The sequence below is a fragment of the Pipistrellus hanaki genome (genome assembly GCF_964339955.1).
Source record: "Pipistrellus hanaki genome assembly, chromosome: 18".
Taxonomy (NCBI): domain Eukaryota; kingdom Metazoa; phylum Chordata; class Mammalia; order Chiroptera; family Vespertilionidae; genus Pipistrellus; species Pipistrellus hanaki.
In genome coordinates this window covers 31,312,383-31,340,123 of record NC_140520.1, presented here as the reverse complement: position 1 = coordinate 31,340,123, position 27,741 = coordinate 31,312,383, and the positions used below count along the sequence as shown (strand labels likewise).

General features: G+C 40.6%; 2 protein-coding genes across 8 annotated transcripts in view; both read left to right on the top strand.

The window, feature by feature from the left end:
• The window catches only part of IKBKE (inhibitor of nuclear factor kappa B kinase subunit epsilon), a 251,761-nt gene that overhangs the window by 86,979 nt on the left and 137,041 nt on the right, over positions 1 to 27,741 (top strand). The window lies entirely within an intron of this gene.
• Positions 1 to 27,741, top strand: part of SRGAP2 (SLIT-ROBO Rho GTPase activating protein 2) — a 224,934-nt gene that overhangs the window by 90,815 nt on the left and 106,378 nt on the right. For all 7 annotated transcript variants that reach the window (XM_084865846.1, XM_084865844.1, XM_084865845.1 and 4 more), the window contains exon 4: positions 26,599 to 26,761. In XM_084865846.1, coding sequence (XP_084721972.1) covers positions 26,599 to 26,761 — 163 coding nt within the window. The remainder of the gene's footprint in view (positions 1 to 26,598; positions 26,762 to 27,741) is intronic.

Genomic DNA, 27,741 nt, shown 5'->3' with positions numbered 1-27,741 from the left:
TTCCTCTTTGTACAGCATTTTATTTGTTCTTTAATTAAGACACTTAAGCACTGTCTGTCTTATATTATTTTCTCTTTGTGATCTGAATAAACTTTTCTAATTCATCTTTCAGTCTTCCACAGTGCCTGGCATAATATGAGGTATAAGACTGATGCTCACGAAATATTATTGGATGAGTAAATGAATGAATGAATTTAAGAAGTAATGCCAAATATGTCTTCTCCTGTTTTCTATTTTTATTGCCTTAATAATTTGGGAAACAAATATCCTTTACAAGCCAGCTCTGAGCAATGATATGAGGCTAAGAATGAGGAGAACATGTGACACTCAGTTTAGCCAGAATGAGAATTTCCTCCAGATGTTTTATCCTCAGAGTCCCTTATCTTTCCCAAGTCCTGTTCTCTTTATGATAAGCAGTCCTGAGAGAATAAAATGTTATTTTAGTATGTGATAAATGAAGATTTGGTGTAGAAATCATTTGTTTTAAGAAAAATGATTCAAAGTTGGATTTATCCTGTTAATAACCTGCTCCTAAGTTTAAAATATAATTTTATTTTTACTACTATATCATATTCTCTGCTTAAGGACATATTGACTACAAATTAAGCTACAGACATGTTACTCTCTAAATAATCTGAATGCTCTGATTAAGATCACATACAAAGACTAAGGTGTTAGGGGGTGGGAGTGAGGGTGGGTTAGAAGGGGTCAATGGGGAAAAAAGGAGATATATGCAAACCTTTTAACAATAAAGATTTAATTAAAACAACAACAAAGAATAGGCTGGAAGAATGGTTTTCCTGATAAAGCTGGTTCTTGGCCTCATTTCCCCCCATATAACCAGTGAGTAGTTATTGAGGGTCAGCTATATGCTTCATATTGTACAGGTATTGGAAGATATAAGAGAAGTTTATTGTTTGTATCCAGAGGGGGCCAGTTCTTGTAGATAAAATATTTTTTTTTACTACAGGAAGCAATTAAAGGATAAGGTAATAATGATCTCACTAAGAGATCATTGGTTTTCTATAGAATATAGATGTGATAAGAGGTCAGGGATAAATTATCAGAGTTAGATAAAGGGTCTAGAATAGGAGAGTTTTCTAGGAGCAAGTGAGCTTTTAGGTTAGGCTTTGAAGATTTGTGTAGTAGAGAAGAGTATTACAGGTGAAAGGAAGAAGGAATGTTTGTGGTAAATGGGGATATAGGGACCAGTAAGGACTCCAGCTTCAATTAAAGGGAGATTCTAATACATTCATTCAACTGATGTCCATTACACACTCCTTGAACTCCCTTAGGCCAGACTGCTGAGTTACAGCAGTGAATAAGCCACTGAGTCTTCCACATGGTCCTTAACAGTAGAATGAGGAAGCAGGCATTAAACAAATGTACAGTTAGATGAGTTGAAGTAAGTGTCACGAAACTGAAGTACAAGGTGTTAAAACAATTTGTAAGAGGGAGACTTCTGCAGTCCTTTTGCTGTCACATTATGGCTAATTTACTTTAATAACTTCCTGTCTGATCTTATCCTGAGTAACAATTTACTTATTCAACAATCCTCTATAAATACCTACTGGGTACTGAGCTCTATTCTGATTCCTATGGGGATTAAGCTCTAGAATCTTGGCTTACAGAGGAGACATGTAGACAACATAATGTGAAAAGGCCTTTAATAGAAGTGTGAGCAAAATATTTTGAGAACACAGATATTTTTCAAAAGCAGTGGAAGATAAGGTTAGATAAGTAGACACCAAATATTAGCTCTTTGACAGTCAAGCAGAGGAGTTCATATTTGATATGATGGTGTGGTAGTGAGCTCTCTGAGTTCTTGCATGGGGACAGCTACATGACAAAGATGTAGAAGAATGCATTTTTATGTCAGAGAAGGCCAAGATAGAGGTTTGGGGGGCGGGGGAAGTAATCCAGGCACAGTGTGATAGCAAAAAAGAATGAAGGGGAAGGAATATATTCAAGAAATATTCTAGAAACTGAACAGGACTGGATAGCTGTTTGGGTAAAGAACTGTAATGGCCGGAAGAATTGGCAACCTAGAAGAATTATGCCATCTATGATAAAAGTAGAATGTTCAGGAAAGACCTCTTGTGCATGGTGAGCCACCTTTGGACATGTTGGCTTTGGGGCAGTGGGAGATCCTCGGACATCCAGATGGAAGGTTGTGCTTCTGACATAAGAGATTATAATTGAAAATAGCAGCATAGTCTTCAGTATAAACTGATTATGGTAGATATGAAACTATATGAACTCAGAGAAGAGAAAGAGAAGAAACAAAGAGCTAAAATCAGGACCCAAGGCTTGGGCATACCCAATGTTAGGGAGGAATATAAGTTACTACTGGAAGGGGAAGGAGTGAAAGAGGAAGGAGCAAGGGAGAGATTTTTTATTTTTATTTTTAATTTAGCATTAAAAGGATAAAAGGTAAGGTAGGATAATGTTGTCTGGTGGAACTAGAAAAATCTATAAAAGTTAATCCCATCAATTTCTTACAGATACTCTTCCATGTAGAAGGCATTGTGAGACATGTGAAGATGACTAAAGTGAGCATCAATCCCAAGAGCTTTTAATTCATTAGAGTGTAACAAAATTGCTGGATTTTGTAGGTCAAAAATGGTCACGCAGTGGCAATTTCATATGATCAGAAGTCGCCCAGTGTCTCAGCCGATTAGAAGAGGAAGTGAGAAATACACACAAATGTATTGAAAACAGGCAAGATGGTGAGAAACTCAGTAAGAGAGTCCAGGCAACATCCCACTTTCACACCTAATGTACAGAAAAGTCCAATGGCTGAATGTCAAACCACAGTTGTAGGTGGAGTGGGTGGATTCTGTTGCTCTAAGTGTTTATGTGAAATTCTGAATCATATCTACTTCACCTGATGTGCTTTCAGGGATTTGTACCTCCTCTTTCTTCTTGCCACACTTAAACCCATGGTATGCCTGCCCAAGTCCAGTGAGCACCTGAAGAGTTGATGATGATTTCTGTCTACCCTTGTCTTATTAATACAGTGATGAGACTACTTCTCAATGCAACACTAGTAAATAGCACTTTCATTTTTCCAATTTCTACATCTCTGTGTTGCAAAAGGGAAGCAGGTACTGTGATACTGGCATGCACAAGCATTCACTGCACAGAAACAACTCTGCTACTGAAACTGAAATGGCACTTGGCAGGCAGAATCACCAGGCCAAACTTGAACCACTTGTTACAACTAAAAAGTCAACATTTTTGGTCCAGGAAAGGCTTTTTGGACATGGCTGTTTTGGTTAGGATATAGCATGTGATACTGTAATAGAACCCAAATAATAATGACATACACAAAATAATGGTTGATTTTTCTCATGCAATAGTCTGGGCATTAGCCGTCCAGGGTTGTGTCAACCTCATCATTCCATCCTGAGAGTGTTGCCCTTGTCTGTATGAGCCAAGATGGCTCACTGCCACCATAACCCCATTCCAGCCAGTGGGAAAGGCAAAAGGGAGGGGGAAAGCACATCCTTACTATTTTAATGTGCAATCTGGAAGTGGCACATACATTTCTTTATCTCACATCTTACTGGCCAGAACTTAGTCATGTGGTTATATTGAGCTGAGAAGTGTAGTTATTATTCTGGTTGACCTGAAAATAGAGTTTCTATTAATACAGAAGAAGGGGAAACAGTACAGGGGGGGAGGGGGGGAAGGGGGAAGGATATTAATGGCCTCTGCCACATTGGGATGTGTAAGAGGGCAAATGTATGAAAGACCTTGGCCATTTGTGTATTCAAAGTGTCGTAAGTGCACAGAGAAGAGAGGTTTATTCAGGCTAGGGTCTGGGGAGGACCGTGTGGAGGTGAAGTTCAATGGATGGGAAATCAAAAAATAAGAGTGCCAATGCTCAGTATTGGCCCTTTAAGCTTAATTCAGTTGAGACAATGCAAAAGTTGTAGAGAGGATAAAAAGATAGTGGAGGAAGAATTTGGACAGAGAAAACAGTGTTGATAACAGTTGGGAAAGACAAGGCTGATGGGTAACTAGTCTGTTTGGATAAAGAAAGAAATCATAAATGCAATAGTAAAGTAAGGCTTGGAAAATTATGAGGGACCAGTTACAGTGGTCCATGAATGCTAGGTGTCAGGGTTTAGGGTTTAGGGTCTACCCTAAATGGGGGAGCCATTTATAGGTTTTGAGTTAAGGAACATAATTATGGCTGTGCTTTGGAAAGGTAACTATGGCAACAGCACATAAGATCAATTGGAGCAGAGACACAGAAGGAGACCTGTTAAACGGAGGGTCTGGCAGTTGTCCTAAGGTTAATGTAGGCCTAAACTGAAGTCGTGCTCTTGGAAATAGGAAAGTGGGCCGATGTAAGGGCAAGGAGCAAGTGAAGTCAAAGAAGCTGGGACAGAAAAAGGCTGTGGGTTTCCAGTGTCTCTGGAGTGGCAGTTGTACTGTATTTTCATTCACTGGTGAGTAGCCTAGGTCTTGCTGACTCTCGGGCGGGTCCCCAGAATAGTTCATTCTCTGCCCAGAGCATCTCAGCGGGCACTCGTCACCTCCCCCGGAGCTGTAGCAGCTGTTGGCCCAGCAATGCCATGAATTTGTCTCCCTGTGTTGCCAGGAGAGCAGCTGCCAGCAGCAGCTCTGGACAGACGCATCTCAGGAACATGGAAACTATTCAACTTGGGATGGGATAGGGTGGCCAAGGCCGAAGTCAGTCCACATGGATTTGCCCTACCCTTTTCCAGGCCCGTTTTCACCCTGGCTGGATTTCAGCCTCTTCTACTGGGTTAGGTTGGGTGTTCTGTTACAGTTTTTAAAAAATCATTTTTTATTTTTCAATTACAGTTGACATGGAATATTATATTAGTTTCAGGTGTACACCCCAGTGATTAGGCATTATTCAGCTTACTAAGTGATCGATCATCCTGATAAGTCTCATACCCATCTGACACCCTACATAGTTATTAGAATGTTATTGACTATATTCTCTATGCTATATTTTATGTCCCCATGACTATTCTGTAAATACCAATTTATACTTCTTAATTCCTTCATCTTTCCCACCCATTTCCGCTGTCCCCCAAGTGACTTCGTTTAGGGACACGTGTTGCTGAACTGTTCTTTTCCTCTTCTTTTGAACAATTTCTTATGCTGGTAGCCATTCCCTTGTCACTCTTTGGCTTTGCTTCCTATTCTGCTTTTCTCCTGCTCACCTTTTGTATTCTCCCACACTGCACTCAGTGCAGACACCCTCATTAAAGCATACACAGCTCTGACTCCGCTGTGCAGTCTGACCCTGTAGTCCCATCACTCTCCTTCTCTTCCCCCTCCCCCGGAGAAAGAGGGAGAGATGCTGCAGATAGAACTGTAGCGATTATTTGATTCTACCTTATCCTGCTTTGTTTAAGATAGGTAATATGGCTTCCTCCATCCCTTTGAATTGTGGGAGGGCCCTGTTAATATCTGAAATTCTGTCTGCCTGGTTTGATTAAAAGCAGAAATAATATTTTGTAAGGGTAGGAATTCTTCCCAGGGAAGATGTTCTTGCATTTTCTTTGGCTCCTTGAAGAGCATAAATGTATTCCTGTATGTTGCTGAGTCTTTGTCTCTTTTAAGTGGAATCTGTGTTAATATCGCCCAGCAGGACTCTAATTGATAATGTGCTGGCTGTTTTTTACATAAATTACCTTTCAGTCATAGCTCACTTGGTTTTGATCTCCTCTTTTTAATAGCTCAGTGCTTTTATTTTGAGATTATTGTCTTTTTTTCTGTTGAGTTTTTAGAGGAATATGCCTGCATTGCTATCCTGCTGTGTCCCTTACAGAGAACCTTATGCTACTTTATAGCCCTCTGCCAACATCTTTTCTTTCTTACAGCTTTCCCATCTCAACAACAGATATTTTTTTTTAACATTTTAAAGGTATTATTGTTCTTGACTCTTAGAGGAGAGAGATCCAGAGAAGTAGAAGTGGTGGTTCTTTTTCATACGAATTTATAATCTAGTCAGAGATAAATTATTCCTGAATGCATAAAACAGATCTTCAGTATAAGGCAATATATGGTAAATTCCAAGTGTGTGCTACAGAAAGGTATGGTTAGAAACTTTCCAGGAGGAAATGGGATTTGAATCAGACTGAAGAAAATGAATAGGGTTTTGACAGATGGAGAGAGAGGGAATGTTATAGACAAGAAGGACACAGCAGGAAGAAAGTACAGAACACCTTTAGGGTACAGGGAGTAGCTGGTTTGGCTGACATACAAGTGTATCTGGAGAAATTGGACAAAGGTAGATAGGATCATGCTTTGGAGGCCTTGAGTCTTGTCTAAGAGATTTGGCTCTAAGAATAGACACTGGAAACGGAAACCACTGAAGATCTGAACAGCTAATGTCCAAGTGGAGGTCTGAACCCTGCTTAAGGAAGATTAACCTTAGCCTTAGGGTCATAATTTGCTAAATGACAAGAAACTTGATTCATTGAAACCAGTTGCCACAGTAGATAATAAAGATCTAAATTAGGGTGGGATGGTAGGAATGAAAAGAGGAGAAATCGATCCTTCAGTCCATTTAGCAAATATGTACTGTGCTCTTACCATGTGCCAGACACATGCCACACAAGACAGATTCCGCCCCCTGCGCTCCTGGAGCTTATACTCTAGAGACAGATGGAAAACACCTGGTGCAGGAAGAATCTACAGGACTTGCTGACTGATGGGATTCAGGTTTCAAACGAGCTTGGAAGCAGGAAAGAAAGAAGGCTGTGAAGTTTCTTTTGGACTTGGGCGACTGATAGATTAATGGCGCCTTTAATAAAAATACTGAAGTTAGGAGAATGAGTTATTTTTGAAGGATGAGACTATGAGAAATTTGGTTTTGGAGCGTTAATTTTAAGATATTAGAAGGATACTGAGGCTGAAAATTTCAATAATTGACAAAAAATGAATGACTGTATTCAGGGCTAGAGATCTGAGCTGTATTCAGGGCTCAAGTCTGGGCTGCTGTTAGAGATTTGGGCCTGTTCATAGAGAGGTGGTGGTTGAGGCTGTGGAAATGTTTGATTTCCAACAGTAAGGGCTTAGTGCAGAAAAGGGAGACATTCTTTGTATTGTCCGTAGTACTCAGATTGCAGAGTGTGAAAAGGGATTTAAAAGATACATTTATTTGTGCATTCATTCAGTATACATTTGGGGGAATCTAATCATGTACTAGGCATTGAGCTAAATACTGAGGATAGGAATAAGACAATATCCTATTCTCACTAACATTAAATTAGCAATCTGTTAAGAAGATACACATGGGCCTGGCTGGCGTGGCTCAGTGGTGGATCGTTGACCTATGAACCAGGAGGTCATGGTTCGGTTCCTGGTCAGGACACATGCCTAGGTTGTGGGCTTGATTATCAATCAGTGTGAGGTGTGCAGGAGGCAGCCAATCAATGATTCTCATTTCCTCTCTGAGATCAGTAAAAAATATATTTAAAAAACAAAACAAAAAGAAGATACCCATGGAAAGTAAACCTGCTTATTGGGCTGGTTATGAGTTGTGTAACTACTGGGAGGGATGTGAGGGAGCAGGACCTAGGTATCTCAGGAATCTGGTAGATGTTTAACCTGTAATACTCCTTTTAATGGGAGGTTAGGTACACACTTAATTAAAGAGAAATTCTTGTAGATTCCATGTTCTTGGCCTTGGGCCCAATATTTGAAAGTGTGCAGAATCTGCAGTTATGTCACCTATTGCTGATGAATTTTTCCACTCAAGCTGAGCTCAGAGTTGTTTATCAGTCTCACAGGATAGAACTGTAATCAAATGGCCATGGAGCATGTTATAGCTGTGATTGCAAATCAAAAAAGGGTGGAGGACCACAAAGTTCCTCTTTGAGTATGGGTTGACTTTGAGAAGGGAAGTAGGAGGAAGGATGAAGCTGCCAGAAGGGGGAACCCCTTACTTCCTGGGGCCAGTATTTCACTGATTCATTTTGGACATATTTGGGAGCAATTTGTTCCTTTAGGGAAGGTTTTGCCTTTTGGTAGCATCTGGTGTTGAGCAAGGGTTGGCTTCCTTTTGGCATGGCTCAAGCTGTAATTGTTTAGAAACTAACAAAAGGCCCCTTGGTGACCTTTTTACTTGCCCAGTTCATATAGAACCTTAGGTGGTGGTTGGGTCCTTTTTAGAAAATTTGGAGGTTTCTTCACACATGGATAAAAAGCAGGAGAGAAGAGACACCAGAAGGCAATTTAGGGGATCAGCAAGACAAAGTAATGGTCAGTCTTTGGAACAGAGAAAGAATTATTTTGAAAGCAATTTGGGAGCTTTATGACTTAGTAGAAAAAGCTGAGAGCCTTAAGCTAGACAAATTTGGATCTGAATCCTGTCTTTTCTGCTTATAGCTGTATGACTTGGAGCAATTCAGCTTTCTCATCTATGAAATGTGGAGAATAATGCTTGCCCTGAAGAGTTGTCCTAGGGATTAGATATAATACAAAGTGGGGCTAAGTCGGTTTACAGTTGTGAGTATGCAAAACATAGTTTATTTTTTTATCTTTTTCTTTTTTTTAATTTATGTTTTAGAGATAGGGGAAGGGAGAGAGAATAAGAGAGAGGAAAAGGGAGAGGGAGGGAGGGAGGGAGAGAGGAAGGGAGAGAGTGAGAGGGAGAGAGAGAAACCTTGATGTGAGAGTAAAACATCAGGCAACTGCATGCCCCCTACTGGGTTTGAGCCCTTAACCTGGGCATATGCCCTGACTGGGAATCAAACTGGTGCAGGGGTTGATGTCCAACCAACTGAACCACACTGGCCACAGCCAAAGTTAACTCTTATATTATTATTCATTAATTATTTTCTATACAAACAACTGTAAATCTACTTTTGCCCCACCCTGTATATATAAAGCACTAGCCTAGTGTCCACAACTTACCAAACACTAAAAAATGGAATACTACATGGCTATAAAAAAGAAGGAACTTTTACCCTTTGCGATGGCATGGAGGGACCTGGAGAGTATTATGCTAAGTGAAATAAGCCAGTCAGAGAAAGGCAAATACCATATGATCTCACTTATATGTGGAATCCAGTGAACAAAATAATTTGATGAAAATAGACCGAGAGGCATGGATACATAGAACAGACCGACACATCTCAGAGGGAAAGATGGTGTTGGGGGCGGATTGAATAAAAGAAGGTAAAAAGATTAGCCAAAGAACATATATGCATAGCCCATGGTGTCACCAATAAAAAATATAAAAAGTATAAAAGGAGTAGGGAGGTAGCTGATGTAAGTATCACCATGAAAGAAGGAGAAGAGTATGAGCATTAAGATTCCAGGTTCTGGAACCAGATACCCTGCGTTTGTAATCCTGGGTTTTCCACAAACCAGCTGTGTGATTTTTAGATGAAGGTTCTTAGTTTCCTCATCTATATATTGTGGATAATAATAGTAGCTACTTTGTGGAGTTGTTATGCTGATTAAGTAAATTAATGTATCTGAAGCCATTTGGACAGTGCTTAGCACATAGTAAGTGTAAATAGCAGTGACTACTATTCCTGTCGTCAGGAGTTGGGACTGAATATAGCTGTACTAGGTAAAAACTTGGTGGATTATATTTACTGTTTATTCCCTGTGCATAGTTAAGCATTCTTAAGCGTGGCCCTGGGTAATGTGTCAATCTTCATTTCTTCAGCAAACCCTGAGGGCTCTCTTGAATGACAAACTCTTCCTCCATCCAGATTTTTATAATATGGCTGCACTGGGCAGGAAATGCACAATTATGTGACTATATAATTGTATGCCCAATTCCTATAAAAACCGCAGCAATTGTATGTTTTGTCTTATAGGGTGTCATGTTTACAAGGTGTCATGAACTATCCTGAACCCCAGGTAGTTAACCCTGGCATGCTACTTTTAGATCCTGGCTTATAATCAAGAAGAGGAGATTTGTCTTAGAATTTCCTTATCCTCACGGAGTCAATATTCAGCACTAATTGCCAGGTCATTGGGATCCCATGAAGATATATATAGTGCTGAGCCCCCTGGTCCCATTGGCAGTTTGGGTGAATGAAGAACGCCAGTCCTGTTCAGCTTGCTGGGGTGGCCACCATCAAGACCAGCAGGGCAGTGCAGTACAAACCTCAGTCATAGACATAGCAGACTGTGGTTTATTGAGTCGTTTGTCTCATGAGGCCAAAAAGAAGCTCCCATGCTTCTGCCTAAATGGCTTCCTATCATCCTTTCAGAGTGCAGAGTGATGGGCAGGGCAGGAGCGAAGCATGCTTTTCTGAGCCGTTGGGAGGATGTTGGAGACTGCTGAGGGCCTCTTATGTCTCCTGGGCACGGCCATGGGAATGCCAGCGGGACACACCACATGATTGCAGGTTGCTGGAGCACAGACCCTGGTGATCCCGTCCCTTAACAACAGTTTTGGGGTGCAGGGGAGTCTTAGCATTCATTTTCTTTGCTTTCTAAGCCCTATAGTAATTGCAGAGTAGAGAGACAGGAAGCAATGTGTGGCTGATTTGCAGGATCTTTAATTCTCAGGAATTCACAGCCAATTAAATGAATCGACTTTGATCCAGTCCTCTTTTAAAGGCAAAAGCCATGTCATCTTTATTAGGAGCTAACTTTGTTAAGTGGAAGGGTTTATAAGATAAGAAGAAAAGACAGTCTCTTTCATAAGGACTTTCATAATTGAAATGGGGAAAATCAGACTGAGAGAGAAGAATAAGAACACGTGTGCGCATGGGCACATGAATCTAAAAATAGGACCCCATTTAAAGCAGCTTCCAGTAGTCACTAGGAAGGGAGGGGTCGGTGGAGTACTCTGGAGGGACTCGTACTTGGCTCAGCCAGGGAAAGGTAAAAGATAGCAGTTATATTCTCAATTAGTTTTGGTCTCAAGTTAATTGAAGCAAAGTCTTTAATATCTAATTCCTGTGCACACTGAAGTATCGCGCTGTGCAGAGAAACAGAGTCCTATCGGAAGAGCTCAGTGTTAATGAAGGATTTAGAGAGAATCAGAAAAAACTAGGGCTTGGATTTTTTCAGAGTTGAAAAAGGATCATCCTTGCTGCTACCTCCTGCCCATAAACACCCCTACTCATTGGCTCATTGCCTCTGGGGTTTTAGATTCAGGGAGGATCAATGAGCACAGCTCTGACTCTTAATATATCTCAGCTACAGCTGGTTAAAGAACCAGGATTAGAAAATGAATCGAACAAACTAGGATTATCTTGAACAGTAGGATGCTGAGCTGTGTTTGCAGATTTCTGCTTAAGCAGTTGGGACAGGGCATCCTTGCATGAAATTCAGACATCCCTCCCTGGCAGCCTCGGTGTTAAAGTAGAGGTTGCAGAACAAGTCTGGCAGCTCTTAGTCTGAACCCTTGTAAACAACAGATGTTCATAACTAGGTTCTGCGGGTGAGGATGGGGGTTTCAGTTGATGCCTAAAATTTTCTTAAAAATTTATAGGCAGCATCTCGAGGATTTAGCAAAAAGGAAGAAGTTGTACCGAATTGATTCTGCAGTGTTACAGGTAGAACTGATGCTTCAGACAGTCCCTTTGACAAAGCACAGGGTATTGAGTGAACTCTGAATAAACAGCAAGTGAACCCAGGAAGCAGGCACAATTAAGAAAGGTTTGGCTTCTTGGTTGTGTTGACTTTCTGCCCTCCTCCCTGTTCCCCTACACAGACTGATTTGTTGACCTCCCCCACGTCCACACCTCTTGTTTTCTCTGGTCATGGGTGGAAATGTGTGCCCTTCCCTACCAGACTCCTGCATACACATGCAGACTGATACTCAGGCAGGTTTACTATCAAGTCTCTTCTGTTAGCTCCTTCTGAAGCTATTCAGGTTCTTATACTATATCGATAGAATGGTATTGAGAGAGACTTTGTCTTGATGCTAACCTTATTATACATTTTTAATGTTGGTTTTGCCAGGTCTCCGATCATTAAGTGGAGGTGGGTGAATGTAACATAGCTTATAAAGAATTCAATGCTGCTTCCATTTAAAAAATATATATATATTTTATTGATTTTCTACAGAGAAAAAAGGAGAGGGATAGAGAGCTAGAAACGTTGATGAGAGAGAAACATCGACCAGCTGCCTCCTGCACACCCCCTACCGGGGATGTGCCTGCAACCAATGTACATGCCCTTGACCAGAATCGAACCTGGGACCTTTCAGTCCGAAGATTGACGCTCTATCCACTGAGCCAAACCAGTTTCAGCTAATGCTGCCTCCTTTTTATCCTCACCCCACCCAGACACACAAACACACTGAGTTTTCAGCCAGACGATGAATGCTTAGGAAACCTATTTTATAGCATATTCTGGGGAAGTCATATGGAAAAATTAAACCTATAATACCTCTTTAGTAGGCTTTCTTGGTACAAAATTAAAGAAGGACTTTAATCAAATGAAAAAAGTAATTTATTGGAGGACTGGGCCTATATTCAAGCCAATCTATCAGAAAGAATTGTCTTAAAATCTCTGATGAGATCACTAGTTATTAGGAGGGCTAACAACCTCCTTCTGCTGCTATTTTTTCTGAAAAACAAGTCCCCTCCTGGCCCTTTTGTGTTAGCATAGAAAGTTTGGGTGAATACCAATCCTGGTATATGAGGTTTACTTGTTCTTTCAGCAAATATTTATTTAGCACTTATTCTATACCAAGAGGCTGTGCCCTTAGTGTGGAATTAAATTTCACTTAATTACTAAATTAAATATACAGAGAAGAATAAACCACTTATCTAGCTCATGGAGGTTACCATTTAATGTGAAGTATTTTAAGATTGTATACCTGTATGTATGTACTAATTAATACGTGTTCTGACAAGATGTGGAGTTCAAGGTTGAGGAGCTAGAATTGTTGAGTGGCCCTTTTAGTCCCCTACAGTATATGTGATTCATTAATAAACACATGGCTCCATCTTCCTCATCAACAGTGACTAACATGTCTGGTAAGTGCTAGGGTCACAGAGATGTATGGGACATAGCCTCTGACTTTAGGAGGCTCATTATGTCATGTGGAAGACAGGAGGTTAGCATAGAATAGCATATATTTATTGCCAAAGAAGATGGGAGAAATGTTTTATTTTTATTTTCTTCCAGAATGGGATCTTAAACATTTTTTTAAGATTATTTTAGACAGAGAAGTTACAAAAATAGTACAGAGATTTTCTGTATCCCGATTGCCCCAAAATATTACCATATTACTACACTTACTTTATACTTCTCTCTCACCATACGCAACTCATGCATGCACAGATTTTGTTTTTGTAAAACAATTGAGCATAAATTGCTGACATAAAGATCCTTTACCTCTACTTACTTCAATGTGAATTTATTAAAAACTAAAGGCCTGGTGCATGAAATTTGTACAGTGCGTGCTTTTTTTTTTTTTTTTTTTTTTTTTGTGTGTGTGTGTGTGTGTATGTATGTGTGTGTATGTATGTGTGTGTGTGTGTGTGTGTGTGTGTGTGTGTGTGTGGTGGGGGGTCCCCTTAGCCCAGCCTGCTCCCTTTCTCAGTCCAGGAGACCTTGGAAGATGTCTGACTGATGGCTTAGCCATCCTTAGTGCTGCTATGGAGGCAGGAGAGGCTCCCACCACCACTGCTACACTTGCCAGCTGTGAGCCTTATAGGTTGGGACCCTTGTCACTTTCTCCTAATATGACTCCTCTCATATTCTTTCTGTCATTCTCCATTGATCACCTCTCTTGCACTAAGGGAACCAAGAATCTGACTTTCAACTCGGTGATTGTGAATGAAGATGGTTTGCCCAGCAGTTCATGTAATATGCTTGGTGTAGGACCTTTGGATGATCTTGATCTGGTTGCTCATAGGTGAAGCCACCTGGCATTGCTCATTGACACCCAAACTTTTTTTTTTTTTTTAATATATTTTATTGATTTTTCACAGAGAGGAAGGGAGAGAGATAGAGAGTTAGAAACATCGATGAGAGAGAGTCATCGATCAGCTGCCTCTTGCACTCCCCCCACCGGGGATATGCCCGCAACCAAGGTACATGCCACTGACCGGAATCGAACCCGGGACTCTTCAGTCCCCAAGCCGACGCTCTATCCATTGAGCCAAACCAGTTTCGGCGACACCCAAACTTTTTGCTCTGTTGCTGAGTTCTGATGTCCCTGCTCTTTTTCCTGCTTGCCTTCCCTTACTGAGATGTTTTGGCCTCTCTACTAGCTCTTTTGCATCAGTTCTGATCTGATTGATTTCTCCTCTGTCTCTTGGGATGGCTTCCAGATTCCCCTTCCTCTGTCCTGTTTAACCCTCTTCCTCCATTTCCCACACACTCATTTTATTTTTCTACTTCCTCCAGACACATCTAACATGGTCAGTGCTGCTGATTCCAGCTGTTCTGACTCTTGCCTGCGGCTTAAGTTCAAAAACAGATGGACCCAAAGCATCCTCGATGCTGTGCCAATTTCCACCAGATGAAAACAAATTACTAAAAAGCATCAGGAAATATTAGAATAGATCTGAGGTTTAATTCTCTGTCTTCTCAGTGGTCCTCCCTGCCTTACTCCTCCATGGCCGTCTGCTTCCTCTCCTCATTATACCTGGCCCTTTTTCCATATCTTCTTTCTTTGTATGCCTCATATGACAAAGGCTGATTTCTAAAACCTTTGCTCCCATTGTTACCCTCTGTATATGCAGATGGATGGGTTTAACCATTGGGATGAGAATGTTGATAAGCTAGGTTGTTGCTGTTTTTCGAATTGTGCCCTTTTTAAATCTTCCATCAGGGGCTAAGGAATTTCTGTCCTTTGATCATATAGAGAAGGCAAAGCTGGGGTCTCTGTGTCTGTAATTGTAGGTACATTTACAGGTCAAAGGTTACTAACTTGGGAATAAAATAAATGTTTCTCTATGACTTTATCAATAGGGTTGCAAAAAAGTGCCAGTCCCACAGCCTACCCTTGCATGCTGTAGACAGGGAGTGTGTTCCTTGGAAAGCAGTAACATTGTGCCCACACCATCACTCTCAGAACCTCCATTTTTGGAATTTGCTTATAGTTTTCTCCCAGTGTTCTGTAGAACACTGTTTAACTTTAACATTTCTAGCCACCCTGAAACATAGGAGAAAGAATCAGCATGGTGGGGCCACTTACCTTACATTACATCACACAGACACGGACAGTCACAGAGCATCACGAGAAAGTTGTTAGCATAGTTCAGTAATTATGAAGTGCCCATGTGACCTGAGTACTAGACACTAGGAACTGTCTTCAAGAGAAGCCCTTGGGGGTTGATCTTCCCAAAGTTCAGGGACACCTGACTCATATGCAAATTATGATGTTTATTTAGAAAACTTCTCTCCTCCTGCCCTCCTAAACTTCCCCCCTCCCTCTGTTCTTTCTCTTTCTCTTTCTTTTTGGGAGGAGAATACTTGAAAGAAAATCCTCAGATTCTCAAAATGGTCTGGGGTATGTAAGCATCCTCCAGAATATTTTATAAACAGTATTTTATGTTGCAAGTGGGAATGCACACACAGTGATATATGTATATTTTAAAACAAATAACTGTGAACAATATTTTTGCAAAAGAATACCTATAGATCTTTATGTAATGTACTGATATATTTTTTTAGGTTCTTTTTTTTTTCTTTATTAAGGTATTATTCATTAAGGTATTACATATATATCCTTATCCCCATTGCCCGCTCACCCACTCGTGCCCTCAGCCCCCTGGTATCTGTGTCCATTGGTTAGGCTTATATGCATGCATACAAGTTCTTTGGTTGATCTCTCCCCTTTATCCCCCCACCCTTCCCTACCTTCCTTCTGAGGTTTGACGGTCTGATCAATGCTTCTCTGTCTCTGGATCTATTTTTATTTATAAGTTTATGTTGTTCATTATATTTCACAAATGAGTGAGATCATGTGATATTTATGTTTCTCTGACTGACTTATTTTGCTTAGCATAATGCTCTCCAGTTCCATCCATGATGTTGCAAATGGTAAGAATTCCTTCTTTTTTACTACAGCGTAGTATTCCGTTGTGCAGATATACCTCGTTTTGTTTTGTTTTTAATTATGTTGATCATTATATCCCACATATGAGTGAGATCATATGATATTTATCTTTCTCCAGCTGGCTTATTTTGCTTAGTATAATGCTCTCCAGTTCCATCCATGCTGTTGCAAATGGTAAAGTTCCTTCTTTTTTATAGCGGCATAGTATTTTCACAAAAGAATACCCATAGAACTTTATTCTTTGTGATGCACTGATATTTTTTAAAAAATATATTTTTATTTATTTCAGAGGGGAAGGTAGAGGGAGAGAAAGGAGAAACATCAATGATGCGAGAGAATAATTGATCGACTACCTCCTGCATGCCCCACACTGGGAATTGAGCCCCCAGCCTGGGCATGTGCCCTGACCAGGAATCAAATGGTGATCTCCTGGTTCATGGGTCAATGCTCAACCATTGAGCCACATCTGCCAGGCTGCACTGATATTTTCTACTTTGTTTTGTATTATTCTATTCTACTTTGTTTCATTTTGAGAAATTCTAGATGGTGACTTGCTAAATTGATTTTTTTTAAAACCCCATTAGTAGATTGTATTACACAATTTGAAAAACATTGCTTTAAAAGCTTTGGTTCTTAAAATTCTGGTATGCCTAAAATTACCTGAAATGCATTTTAAAATGCAGATTTCTGAGCATCACTCCACTGCTAGAGAAATAGAATTAAAAAAAAATATATTTTTTTTTATTGATTTGAGAGAGAGAAACATTGATTTGTTGTTGCACTTATGTATGCACTCATTGGTTAATTCTTGTAAATGCCTGAACCTGCAACCTTGGCATAATGGGATGATGCGCTAACCCAGTGGTCAGCAAACTGCGACTCGAGAGCCACATGCGGCTCTTTGGCCTCTTGACTGTGGCTCTTCTACAAAATACCACAACCTGGGCGAGTCTGTTTTGAAGAAGTGGTGTTAGAAGTTTAAGTTTAAAAATTTGGCTCTCAAAAGAAATTTCAGCCAAAATCGGTTTAGCTCAGTGGATAGAGCGTCGGCCTGCGGACTGAAGGGTCCCGAGTTCGATTTTGGTCAATGGCATGTACCTTTGCTGCGGCATATCCCTGGTAGAGGGTGTGCAAGAGGCAGCTGGTTGATGTTTCTCTCTCATCGACGTTTCTAGCTCTCTATCCCTCTTCCTTCCTCTCTGTAAAAAAAATCAAAATATATTGGGGGGAAAAAAGAAATTTCAATCTTTGTACTGTTGATATTTGGCTCTGTTGACTAATGAGATTGCCGGCCACTGCGCTAACCAACTGAGCTACCCCGCCAAGGCCAGGTATGATTTTAACAAGTGCTTCAGGTGATTCTGATGCAAGGTGATTTGAGGTCCTGAAGACTCACTCACATGTAGAGAAACTACTCTCTTACAGACTTTGGAGCCTGGCTCAGAGATGGTTGATACTAGTAGGTATCATCTGAATCCAGACAGAGAATCTTCCCGTTCCAGAATGACCCCAATTATCCATGCTCACCCCTTCATCTTGATATCCCTTGATAGTCTTTTTAAAAAAATATTTGTTATGATCCTTGTGAAGACAGAGAAAGAGTTAACTGAGGACACAGAACTGAAGGGTCATTTTACAAAGTGGTTGGGGTGTGGCCCAGCCCTCCAATAGGTGCCCAGAGCCATTCCCAAATTAGAATGGGGTGGGGTCAAGACTGCTTTTCTCATTTACTTGCCTTTCATGTGTAACCACAGGCTTTGTGTCAACATGCTTTCTGGTTAGGCACCAGCAGTTTTGCTCCCTCTGAGTTCATGGACCCTTGGTGTTCCTGTTATGTGCTGTCTTAGAATAGCTCTGTGCTCTGAGCATTGTCCATTAACTCTTTCAGCACCAGGGCTTTATATATAGATGCTAAGGGCTCTTTGTTGAAATTGAGCTACAACCACAATGAAGTAAGAAAATGATTGCGGGTCAGGATAACTGGGTTCTTATCTTGCTACCCTATCTGTGTGAATTTAGGCTCCCTAAGCCTCAATTTTCTCACTTAGAAAATGAAAAGTGTGGCCCACCTGGTGTGATTCAGTGTTTGAGTGTTGACCTATGAACCAGGAGGTCATAGTTCTAGTCAGGGCTCAATCCCCAGTGGAGGGTGTGCAAGAGGCAGCCGATAAATAATTCTCTCTCATCATTGATATTTCTAGCTCTCCTCCTTTCCTCTTTAAAATCAATACTATGTGTGTGTGTGTGTGTGTGTGTGTGTGTGTATGCCAAGCTACCAGAACAACCTGTCACTGTGACATGCACTGTGGCAGTCAACTGGCCCGATTGGGCCATGATTGGCCTCCACCCTAGCTGGCCCCAACCCTAATTGCCCCCCCATTCAGGTGGGGCCAGCCGGCCAACCTCCTGCATCCCCTCCCACCACTGGCTCTGCCCGATTGGCCCCCATCAGGGCAGGCAGCCTGACCCCACCTGTGCATGAATTCGTGCACCAGGCGTCTAGTAAAGAAATAATAAAATGAGCCAAAACCGGTTTGGCTCAGAGGATAGAGCGTCAGCCTGTGGACTCAAGGGTTCCAGGTTTGATTCCTGTCAAGGGCATGTACCTCGGTTGTGGGCACATCCCCAGTGGGGGGAGTGCAGGAGGCAGCTGATCGATGTTTCTCTCTCATTGATGTTTCTAACTCTCTGTCCCTCTCTTCTTCTCTGTAAAAAAATCAATAAAGTCTTTAAAAAAAAAGAAATAATAAAATGACAAATTTGGTCTAGACTCTAAATTATCTTAAAATTAAAATCGCTAACCCTGCTGGCTCCAAAATTCTGTGATTCTATTTTTTGTTCCTTCTGGCTTTTCCTTTTGTACTTTAAAAGCCTTCTCTTTACAGCCTGTCCTAGGTTGGGCACAGGAGATTCACTGAGTTTGGTAATTTCCAGAGAACCAGATAAGTTAAAAGCAATAGTTAGTGCACTGCTGAAGTATGAAATGTATAAAACAAGTTGATTACAAACTTGAGTAATAAGGCCTAGAAAATTGGTGATATGTTTGTCTTTTTAGCCATTATTCTAACCACTTTTTCTTTTTCTTTTCTTTTTGTTTTTTGGAGGGTATAAATACTTTGTGTGGACTGTCAAGTAATAATAATGGTTATAATAATAAGTGATGGTGATATTGATTTGTAAGTGTAGGACCCTTTAGTGTTTATGAAGTGTTTCTTTATGGTCATCGCTTTGGTTGATTTCGTCCTCACAGTATCCATGTGAGTTAGGCATGGAAGGCATGTGGTCTTCATTTATCATTTTAAGCACATGAAGAAGTACCGAGGCTCAGAGTGCATCTGTGATTTATCCAAGGTCACTTGGCTAGTAAGTGGCAAAACTAAGTCTAGACAGTAGGTCATATGCCTGGTTCAGGATGCTTTTCACGGAGGACCACCTTGCTGGGGTGGGGTGCCATCATTCATCCAGATTCCTTACCGACCTGTAGAACTCAGTAATCTACGAACTTGGAAACTGATCTGGGCATTTCTTACTCTAACTTCTTAATATTTTTCCAGAAAAGCATCAGAGTGGTTAATAATATGCTTTAATTTAGAACACATAAACCAATGAGTGTACAAATCCAGTCACTCAACAGCCACCCAGATACATAATGCAACAGTTGATTGGGCAAGATTGATGGAGGCTGAAGGTATTAACTATTCATTAAGTGAATTGTCTTACTGTGCTCAACACTTACAGGATTTCTGTGGTTATGGCATCTGTCATTAGTCAATGCTGATTAAGTTCCCACCCATTCTTGGTGATAGATGGTCATTGAATATTCCAAAATATACCCTGTCCTCAAGAGACTCCCTTCTAGTAAGGCAAGATAAATATCAAAGTGACACACGAGAAATGATAATGCAGTGGATCTGTGACTACTTAGACTTTATCCCTTTTAGCTCTATAATTTTGCAGAATCAAGTTATATTACTTTATTCCTCTTTTCTCATTGTTATCATGAACCATGTAAGGAAACTCATTGTACCATTAACAGGTATATTCAGGAGGGGGTGGTCTGAATCTTAGAGATCTCCTCTCTTCTAAAGTGGCTTATTCGTACTTGGCATGCTTAAGTACCATTCGACAGGCAGGAGGAGTTGCTGGCTATAGATCAAACTACTCAGCTTGTGCCTCGTGCCAGGGAGCTGCCTGCTCCCAAGGTAGTGGTTACTGCTTTGAAAATAAGTGTGTGAGCCAAAACCTGTTTGGCTCAGTGGATAGAGCGTTAGCCTGTGGACTGAAGGGTCCCGGGTTGGATTCCTTTCAAGGGCATGTACCTTGGTTGGGGGCACATCCCCAGTAGGGGGTGTGCAGGAGGCAGCTGATCGGTGTTTCTCTCTCATCGATGTTTCTAGCTATCCCTCTCTATTCGTCTCTGTAAAAAAGAAATCAATAAAATATATTAAATAAAAAAAAAAGAAAAGAAGTGTGTGAATTTCTGAGTGACGTCATTTCAGATTGGCATAGATAGGTATTTATATCTCTAACAAGAACTATCAGAGCTGAGTCAGACTGGCTGTCAGTCATCTTTCAAGATTTCATTCATTTAAAAAAATTTACCAACACATCTATGTGTATTTCTTTCTCTGTATATTTGTCATGTGCTGTAATTATTTATGGGGTTTCTGATGAAATCTTAATTAACTAGAGAAGAAGAAACTGAAGGTGTAATTTTAGAGTTGTTCATAGGTTATTCTGTGGAGTATATGGATCTGTTCATGTATATGGTTACAAATCATTTTAAACTGAGAAACATATAGGATGTCCCCCCCCCAAAAAAAAAAATTTATACACACTTTGAATAATTATTAATTCCAATGGCTTAAATCTGAAAAGAAACATCAATTGAGCTATCAAAAAATTATATGTGTGTACATTTTTCTGGGATACCCTCTATATTACTTTTCATCTTGGTTATCAATCATACCTTTGTTACATCTTTTGCTCGTGCTATGATGTTTTCTTATAATTAAGTGAATTAGTCAGCTGAGACCTTTTGATATGATTACAGCCTACTTTGAGGGGTGTTTGGGGGGGGAAATTTAATAAATAACTAACTTCTAGGCCCTTAGTTCTATAGATCATATAGCTGTAGAGTGCACAGTGCTTGTTCTGTAGCATTTAGATTGTACCCAGAGAACACAAGGAGTTAATTAGCCATTTTGTTGATATCTCCCTGTAGCTCTGAGAATTCTAGTGGCAAGACATGGTTGTAAACGAAGGGAAGGTTCCAGGTTGGCCGAAGTCATAGAGAGGGCTGCTATGCCAGCAGATCTTCTAAGTCAGCCACATCAGGGTTTCACAGTGGGCCATTCAAGTTCGTGTACAAGACAAGCATCAAGACCAGGAGAAGATGTAGGCTGTAGCTGACAGGTAGTCTAGAGGCAGAAAAGTCATGTCTCAGATCCAGGAGATCTGCAAACATGAGAGAAGCAGGTCAGAAACAAGAATGTTGTTCCCTTTATCCCTAGTGCCATAGATCTCCAACCTTCTCTCCCTGCCATGAACCTGGGGTGGGGTGGGGGTGTTGGAGGGAAGACAAAGTCTCTTACCTGACATAAATTGATGGAGGCATTTCTGGTTAGGGTGTACAGTGGTTCAGATTTGGGAACCACTCCCATTCCCTACCTAACCCAGAGGAATCTTAGTCCTGCCATCATTCAGGAAATGTCAGACACAGTGCTGACATTAACTTCAGAGCAGATTCCTAAGCTCCCAGCTCTCGGGCACGCCGTTATCCCAAGGGTGTGTCTGGATTCCCCAGAACTAACCCAGAGCCACAAGAATTCCACTTCCATGTAGCTCTTCCCCCAAACCTGATTATAGGGGACAACTGAGACTATTTTGAGTAAGGTGGGTACACCACCGCTTGAATCCTTTCTAATCACCTGACCAGGCTACTGAAGACAATTTGTGGCATTCACTTATCCCCGAACACTTGAAAGCTCATTTCTCCGTACATAGAATATACATTTTTGCCTTTAGCCCTTTTATCGTTCCGTCTTAGAATTCTGATCTCATTGCTGGCAAAGCAGAAGCCTGAGCTGTGATAAGCCCAGAGACGTATGCTTGCCTGCTCCCTGCCCGCCCGCCCGCCTGCCTGTCTTTGAAAGATGCCTTTAGGCTGCTTATGTACTACTGGGTCACACCACCGAGCAGCTACCATTACAGAAAGAATCTTTTTCAAGTCAGTTTCCACCTTGGGGACACCTCCCCCCCCCCTTTTTTTTTAACACCTCCCCAGCAAATCCAATCCATCCTCTGGCTTATCTGGGTCAGCACGGGTCCGATTTTATGCATGGCACTGTCGAACCATAAATCCGCTGCGGCTTTGCCTCTGTATCCAGCCCGTCTGCTTCTGTCAGCATCAGCAAAATGCATAATAGAGAAAAATAAGCCAGAAAGGCTAATAACACTCATCTGAATAAAATAATCTCTTAGGCTGCGTCCCTTCACTTCATTTTAATCAAGGCGCCAGGAAGGAATTTAGGTTTACAAATCCAGACTGGGCCTTGTCACTAGTTCCCTGTCCAACCATCACTAACGGATCGCTTTTATCATGTATGTACCTTCTTCTTGTCCTCCTTATGGCTGGATGCTCAATATGCTGAATGGTGTCCTTAGCTCACTTTTATTTTATCTATCGTCACATATATGTGTCTATTTTTTAAAGTGAGAAGCGATATTCTTAGATGTATTAGTACTAATATTTGCCATCTCTGTATGCAGACCAGCAGTTTTGAAAGGAATTCTGAGAAAGGGGGTTCAGCAGAAGTTGCTGAAGCATGGGGTACTGGCTCCCTGGACTCCCTCTGGCTTCTTCCTCTGGCCCTTCGCTCAGTCCCTGTGCGGAATGCAGGGCTGAGCAGTCCCACCTCAGGGGAAGGACAGTGGAAGATTAGATTCTGCTCTCCCATTCGTATCTCCCTCACGGCTTCCCGGAGACCACAGCTGCCTGGTTAATTGCCTGTTGCTGCTGTCTTCTCCCGAACGTTATTTGCCGAGGGCTGTTCGTTTTCAGCAGCACTCTTGGCCTTGGCCCAGGGCCGGGTGAGGAGCCTGTTGGAAGATGATGAAAGCTGAGTCCTTGTTTGTTTGTTTGGAAATAAAAGTAATAATATTTTTTTCACATTTGTATAGTGTTTTACTGTTGATGTCATTCTTTTGCACCCACCATCTCATTGGAGCCACGCAACAGACCTGTGAGGTGGACAAGTCAGGCAGACACTGTTGGCCCGAAAGGAAATATTCTTCACTGGAGCAATACAGAAGCTCAAGCCACTCCGTGATGCCAAGCTTGTGTCACACAGCCCATCTGCAGAGCTATCAACGTAGCGATTATTAATTAAATGGCACCTTAGGCCAGCAGAGCTTTCGGGGTTTTACAGTCCTGCTTTGAAGATCTTCAGGGAGCTAGATGTACGCAGAGAGGGATGTGTCCATTTTATAGATGAAACCAAACAGAGGGAAGCGCAAAAAAAAAAAAAAAAAAAAAAGAGCAAGTGTAATACAAGCCAACTTGGACGTTTATGGAGATCTTCCCCCTAGATATTTGAGAGAAATCCCTTTGAGCATTTGTTGCCAAGTGTGTTGAACATCCATAAATAATCTAAGTCGAAGAGGAAAACTGGGTTAATGTATTTGAAGCTAATGAGTGAGCTGTGCAGGTTTATTCCTTCCAGCGCATGCATAGTCGGCTTGTGACTTTCTGGCCTCCTTTGTTTGGACTCCAGAGTCATCTCCTCACAAGTACAGTTTGATGCTTTTTTGATCTTCCTCCTAAAAGAAATTTTTTTTTTAAGTAAGAAAAACACTTCTGGATATTTTGTCTGCTTTTTAGGGATTAGTGTTTGAGGAGGTTTGCAGCTGTTCAGCACATTCCTAAGGGATGTAGACCTTTTCCTTTAAATGCCCAAGTATTACACAGCCTAAGACTCTGGGGGCGGGGAAAGTAAAGACACTGTACAAACAAATGATAGATGGAAAAGATATAAAGGCAAATTTCAATCTCCTAACCAAACCAAGTCCTCCTGGCTCCAGCAGCCCCAAATAAAAGAAGGCTGCAAAGCTGTGAAAGCAGGAAACCACTCTAGCAGAACCTTAATAGGCTCCCCATGAAATCACGTCTCGGGGCCTCGCTTACTTTCCAGCCTGAAGTGTGTTTCATCTTTGTTCGTGTTGGCTGGGAAAATTGTCTCTACAGGGTGTTTGTGTTTCTTCTACAGTGAGCCTTTCCCCTCTCCTGCCCCACCACCTTCCCAAAATAAATAAATGAATTAATTAAAACACCTCAGTTGAAGAGGAATCTAGTCTGAAAAACCATACAAACTCAAAAGAACCAAATACATTATATGAGAAACTGCAGTATGAATAAAAGAGATGGGAACCCCTAAAAGAAAACAGTGTCCAATACTGTGTTTTAAAGCCACGGGTTCCTTTTTAAAAATAAAAATCTTGCATAAGCCCCTATATATGCAACCGATTTACTAGTGTAAATCTTTTAAATCTAAAGCACTTATTATAGAGTTAGTCGGTGAGCACATCAGACTGTATTTATGAACCCAAAATATTGATTGACATTCGAATATGAATCAGAGTTGTAGTTTTATGTCAATTTCAGCATTTAAGTAATTTCTGGTTCTGATTTGGATTGCCAGTATCAAGAAACTACTGATTAACACAATTGTTTGAAATAGTTTAAAATTGATTTAGATGTTTGAAAATGATATTTTTGTTTTAATTAATTTTATCTATTAGCTATTCTCACTCACCTTCATAAATATTAACTGAATAATCCAAAAAAAATGTATAAGAAACATTGCAATTGATAATGAGATAGGATGATAATGAGCATGACTATTCTCACTACCCAACCATGGTCTATAGCATGGGCTCCTGAGCCTTCTATGGCATGTAGTTAAACTTGACCACTATGTATGAAGTCATATGCTCACCCAAACAATTTAACTGAAGGTGGCACTCAGGCTGGAATTGAAAGCTATTAGTACAGAGCAACATCCATTCTAACCAATAACACATTTCTCAGAAGTTCAGATACATGCATTGATAATTTATTCCCTAGTTTGTATAGAATGAAGTTCACCTGGCAGCCCATGAGACACTGTGATGATGCCTACTGCAGGGAAACTGGCATGATTATTTGTCAATAGTTACCTCATAACAGAATTGGGAAAGCCCTTCTAAGTTGGATTCCATATTCTACAACTCATAGGTGCCTGGCACCCTCCAGCCCTGAATGGAGGCAGTGCTGACTAAGTCAAACCACACTCAATCCATTTTCTTTGCTCTGAGAGTTTGACTGGAAGGAGGGGTAAGGGGAATAAACAGAAAAATGATTCTTTGTCATGGGTAAGCAGATTCTCTTTGCAATTATAAGGCTTTGTTTTTAATTTTAGAATTGCCACTTCTTAGCTATGTAACTTTGACCAAGATATTTAACCTTTCTTAATCCAAACTTTCCTCTTCTGCTGAATGCAATTGATAACACCCATTTCATCAGATTGTTGTGGGGGTAAAGTTATATCAGCCATGGGGCCTAGCTATGTGCTAAATACATAATAACCCTGTGATAAATAGGACCGCAAGCAACCCCTACTTTCTGTTTTCCTCCTTAAAGAGATCTAGCTTGCAGATGCAGAACTTTTGTTGCTTAAATTACTGCTGTAAACTGAGTAGAAAATAATTCTTTTAGATGACAATGCTTTCATTAGAAACGAGCATCTAGGTTTGGCACTATACTGTTCTACTCAGGCTGTAAAAGTTGTAGGAATTACATGTATTCTGGGAATGATTGTGCTCTAGGGTGTATGGGACATGATATAATAGCTCAATCAGTGAAACCAAAGCATCCTTAGATGTGTTCGATGGAACTGAAGAGTTTTTAGTGACTTTTTCATGGCAGCTGCCTCTAATGTTGTATTCATGGAATTTTGCAATAGGTAAGTGTGTGGGCGTTTAGTCTGTATTGCTCTAATGATTTTGTCTCTAGACAAAATCTCTTTTTGTCTCTAACCCTAGATGCATACCAGATGACTTAGTGGCCAAGGGAATGGCCTTGGCGTGAGACAGCCTAGAGCTTTTTCTAGTCAAACAGCACAGAATTGTGGTTCTAGTTCCTGACTTCATCTTACTAGCTGCATGATTCCTTCTTACTACCTAGCTGTGGATAAGTTTTCTACTCAGTAAAATGGAGATAATGGTAGTGTTTGTTTTTTTTACAATGAAATGATGGAGCTTAGGTGAAATAATACACATAAAACAGTCTCCCAAGTTCCTAGAACGTAGTAGGTGTTCAACAGATAATCTTGCTTCTCCTCCTCCTTCTCTTCTTTCCTCTTCCTTCCCTCTCTTTATCATTATCCTCATTTTCTCCCTTTCTCCATTGAGTTGTTAGAAAAAGAACACTAGAAGTGCAGAGTGCAGGAAAAATAACGTTATTTCTGTCTTGGCTTTGATCACTGTGATTTTGTGATGTGGACTGTAGTCACAGATGTTGGTCCTGATTGCTTACTAACAGTGATTTTTTTTTCCTTGCTGTTTCTCTGCAGGAAGGATCAGAATGTTCTCTCTCCAGTCAACTGCTGGAATCTCCTCTTAAACCAGGTGAAGCGGGAGAGCAGGGACCACACTACCCTGAGTGACATCTACCTGAATAACATCATTCCTCGATTTGTTCAAGTCAGCGAGGACTCAGGAAGACTCTTTAAAAAGGTATGTAGCTGTTTCTAGTCGTAAGATACTTGGGTGGAGCAATGACACAGTTTTGTAAATAAGAGAAAGAATATCTTATTGTCCCACATATTAGACTTGAAATTGATCATTCCATATCATACACTCATGGAGGCAGAATATTAAATTGACATTCTTTTCTTTCTTTCTGAGCTGAATTAATAGTTGATCCAGGAAAGTAACCATGTGCCAGGAATAACCCCAGGATTGGGAGCATAATTCATAATCTGATGTATTAATTATAGTTAGTCGATTTTCATACGTGATTTGTGAAGCTGTTAAGATTCAGGAACCTTTTGTTTTCATGCTTTTTTTCTTTTCTTCTAGTCCATTTAGCAAATTCATATATTTATACTTTTGGTTTATTTCTCTTTCTAAGTTCTTATCCAAGGGGAACTTATGAATTTGGCTATTCTTATCATGACATATATTTTCTTTAATTTCTGAATGCTTTATGAAGCTCATTTGTTTGTCATAATACCTTGGGAATAAGTTTAAAAAAACTGACCAAGGAAAAACTCCAAAATAATTGTGGTACTCTTAAGAAATTTATGGCTTCACCTCACCTGTCAGTAGTGGAACTATCCTCTTGGAAAGCCAGAAACTTTTTTCTTAGCTCTCTCAATCTGAACTCTCAATGGAGTCATTTATTCATGAATTTTGGTAACAAATGGTGGCAAAGGCCCCAAACATTGTATCAGTACATGACATACCATGTCTAACACTGAGGTCTGAGACCCACAGAAGGTATTTCAGAGAGCAAATAATCTTATCACAAGTTATAGGTGTAAAGAATTTATATAGGGCTTTTGTTTTTGTTTTTTGTTTGTTTGTTTGTTTTTTTGTATATGAAATTCATTGGTTTCCAGTTGACAAAATTTGGTGTTAAAATTTGAGGCTGGGAGAGAAAGGATTTCAGTCAACAGCACTGTGGTCAGCTATAGCTCTTGGTTTTCCAATTT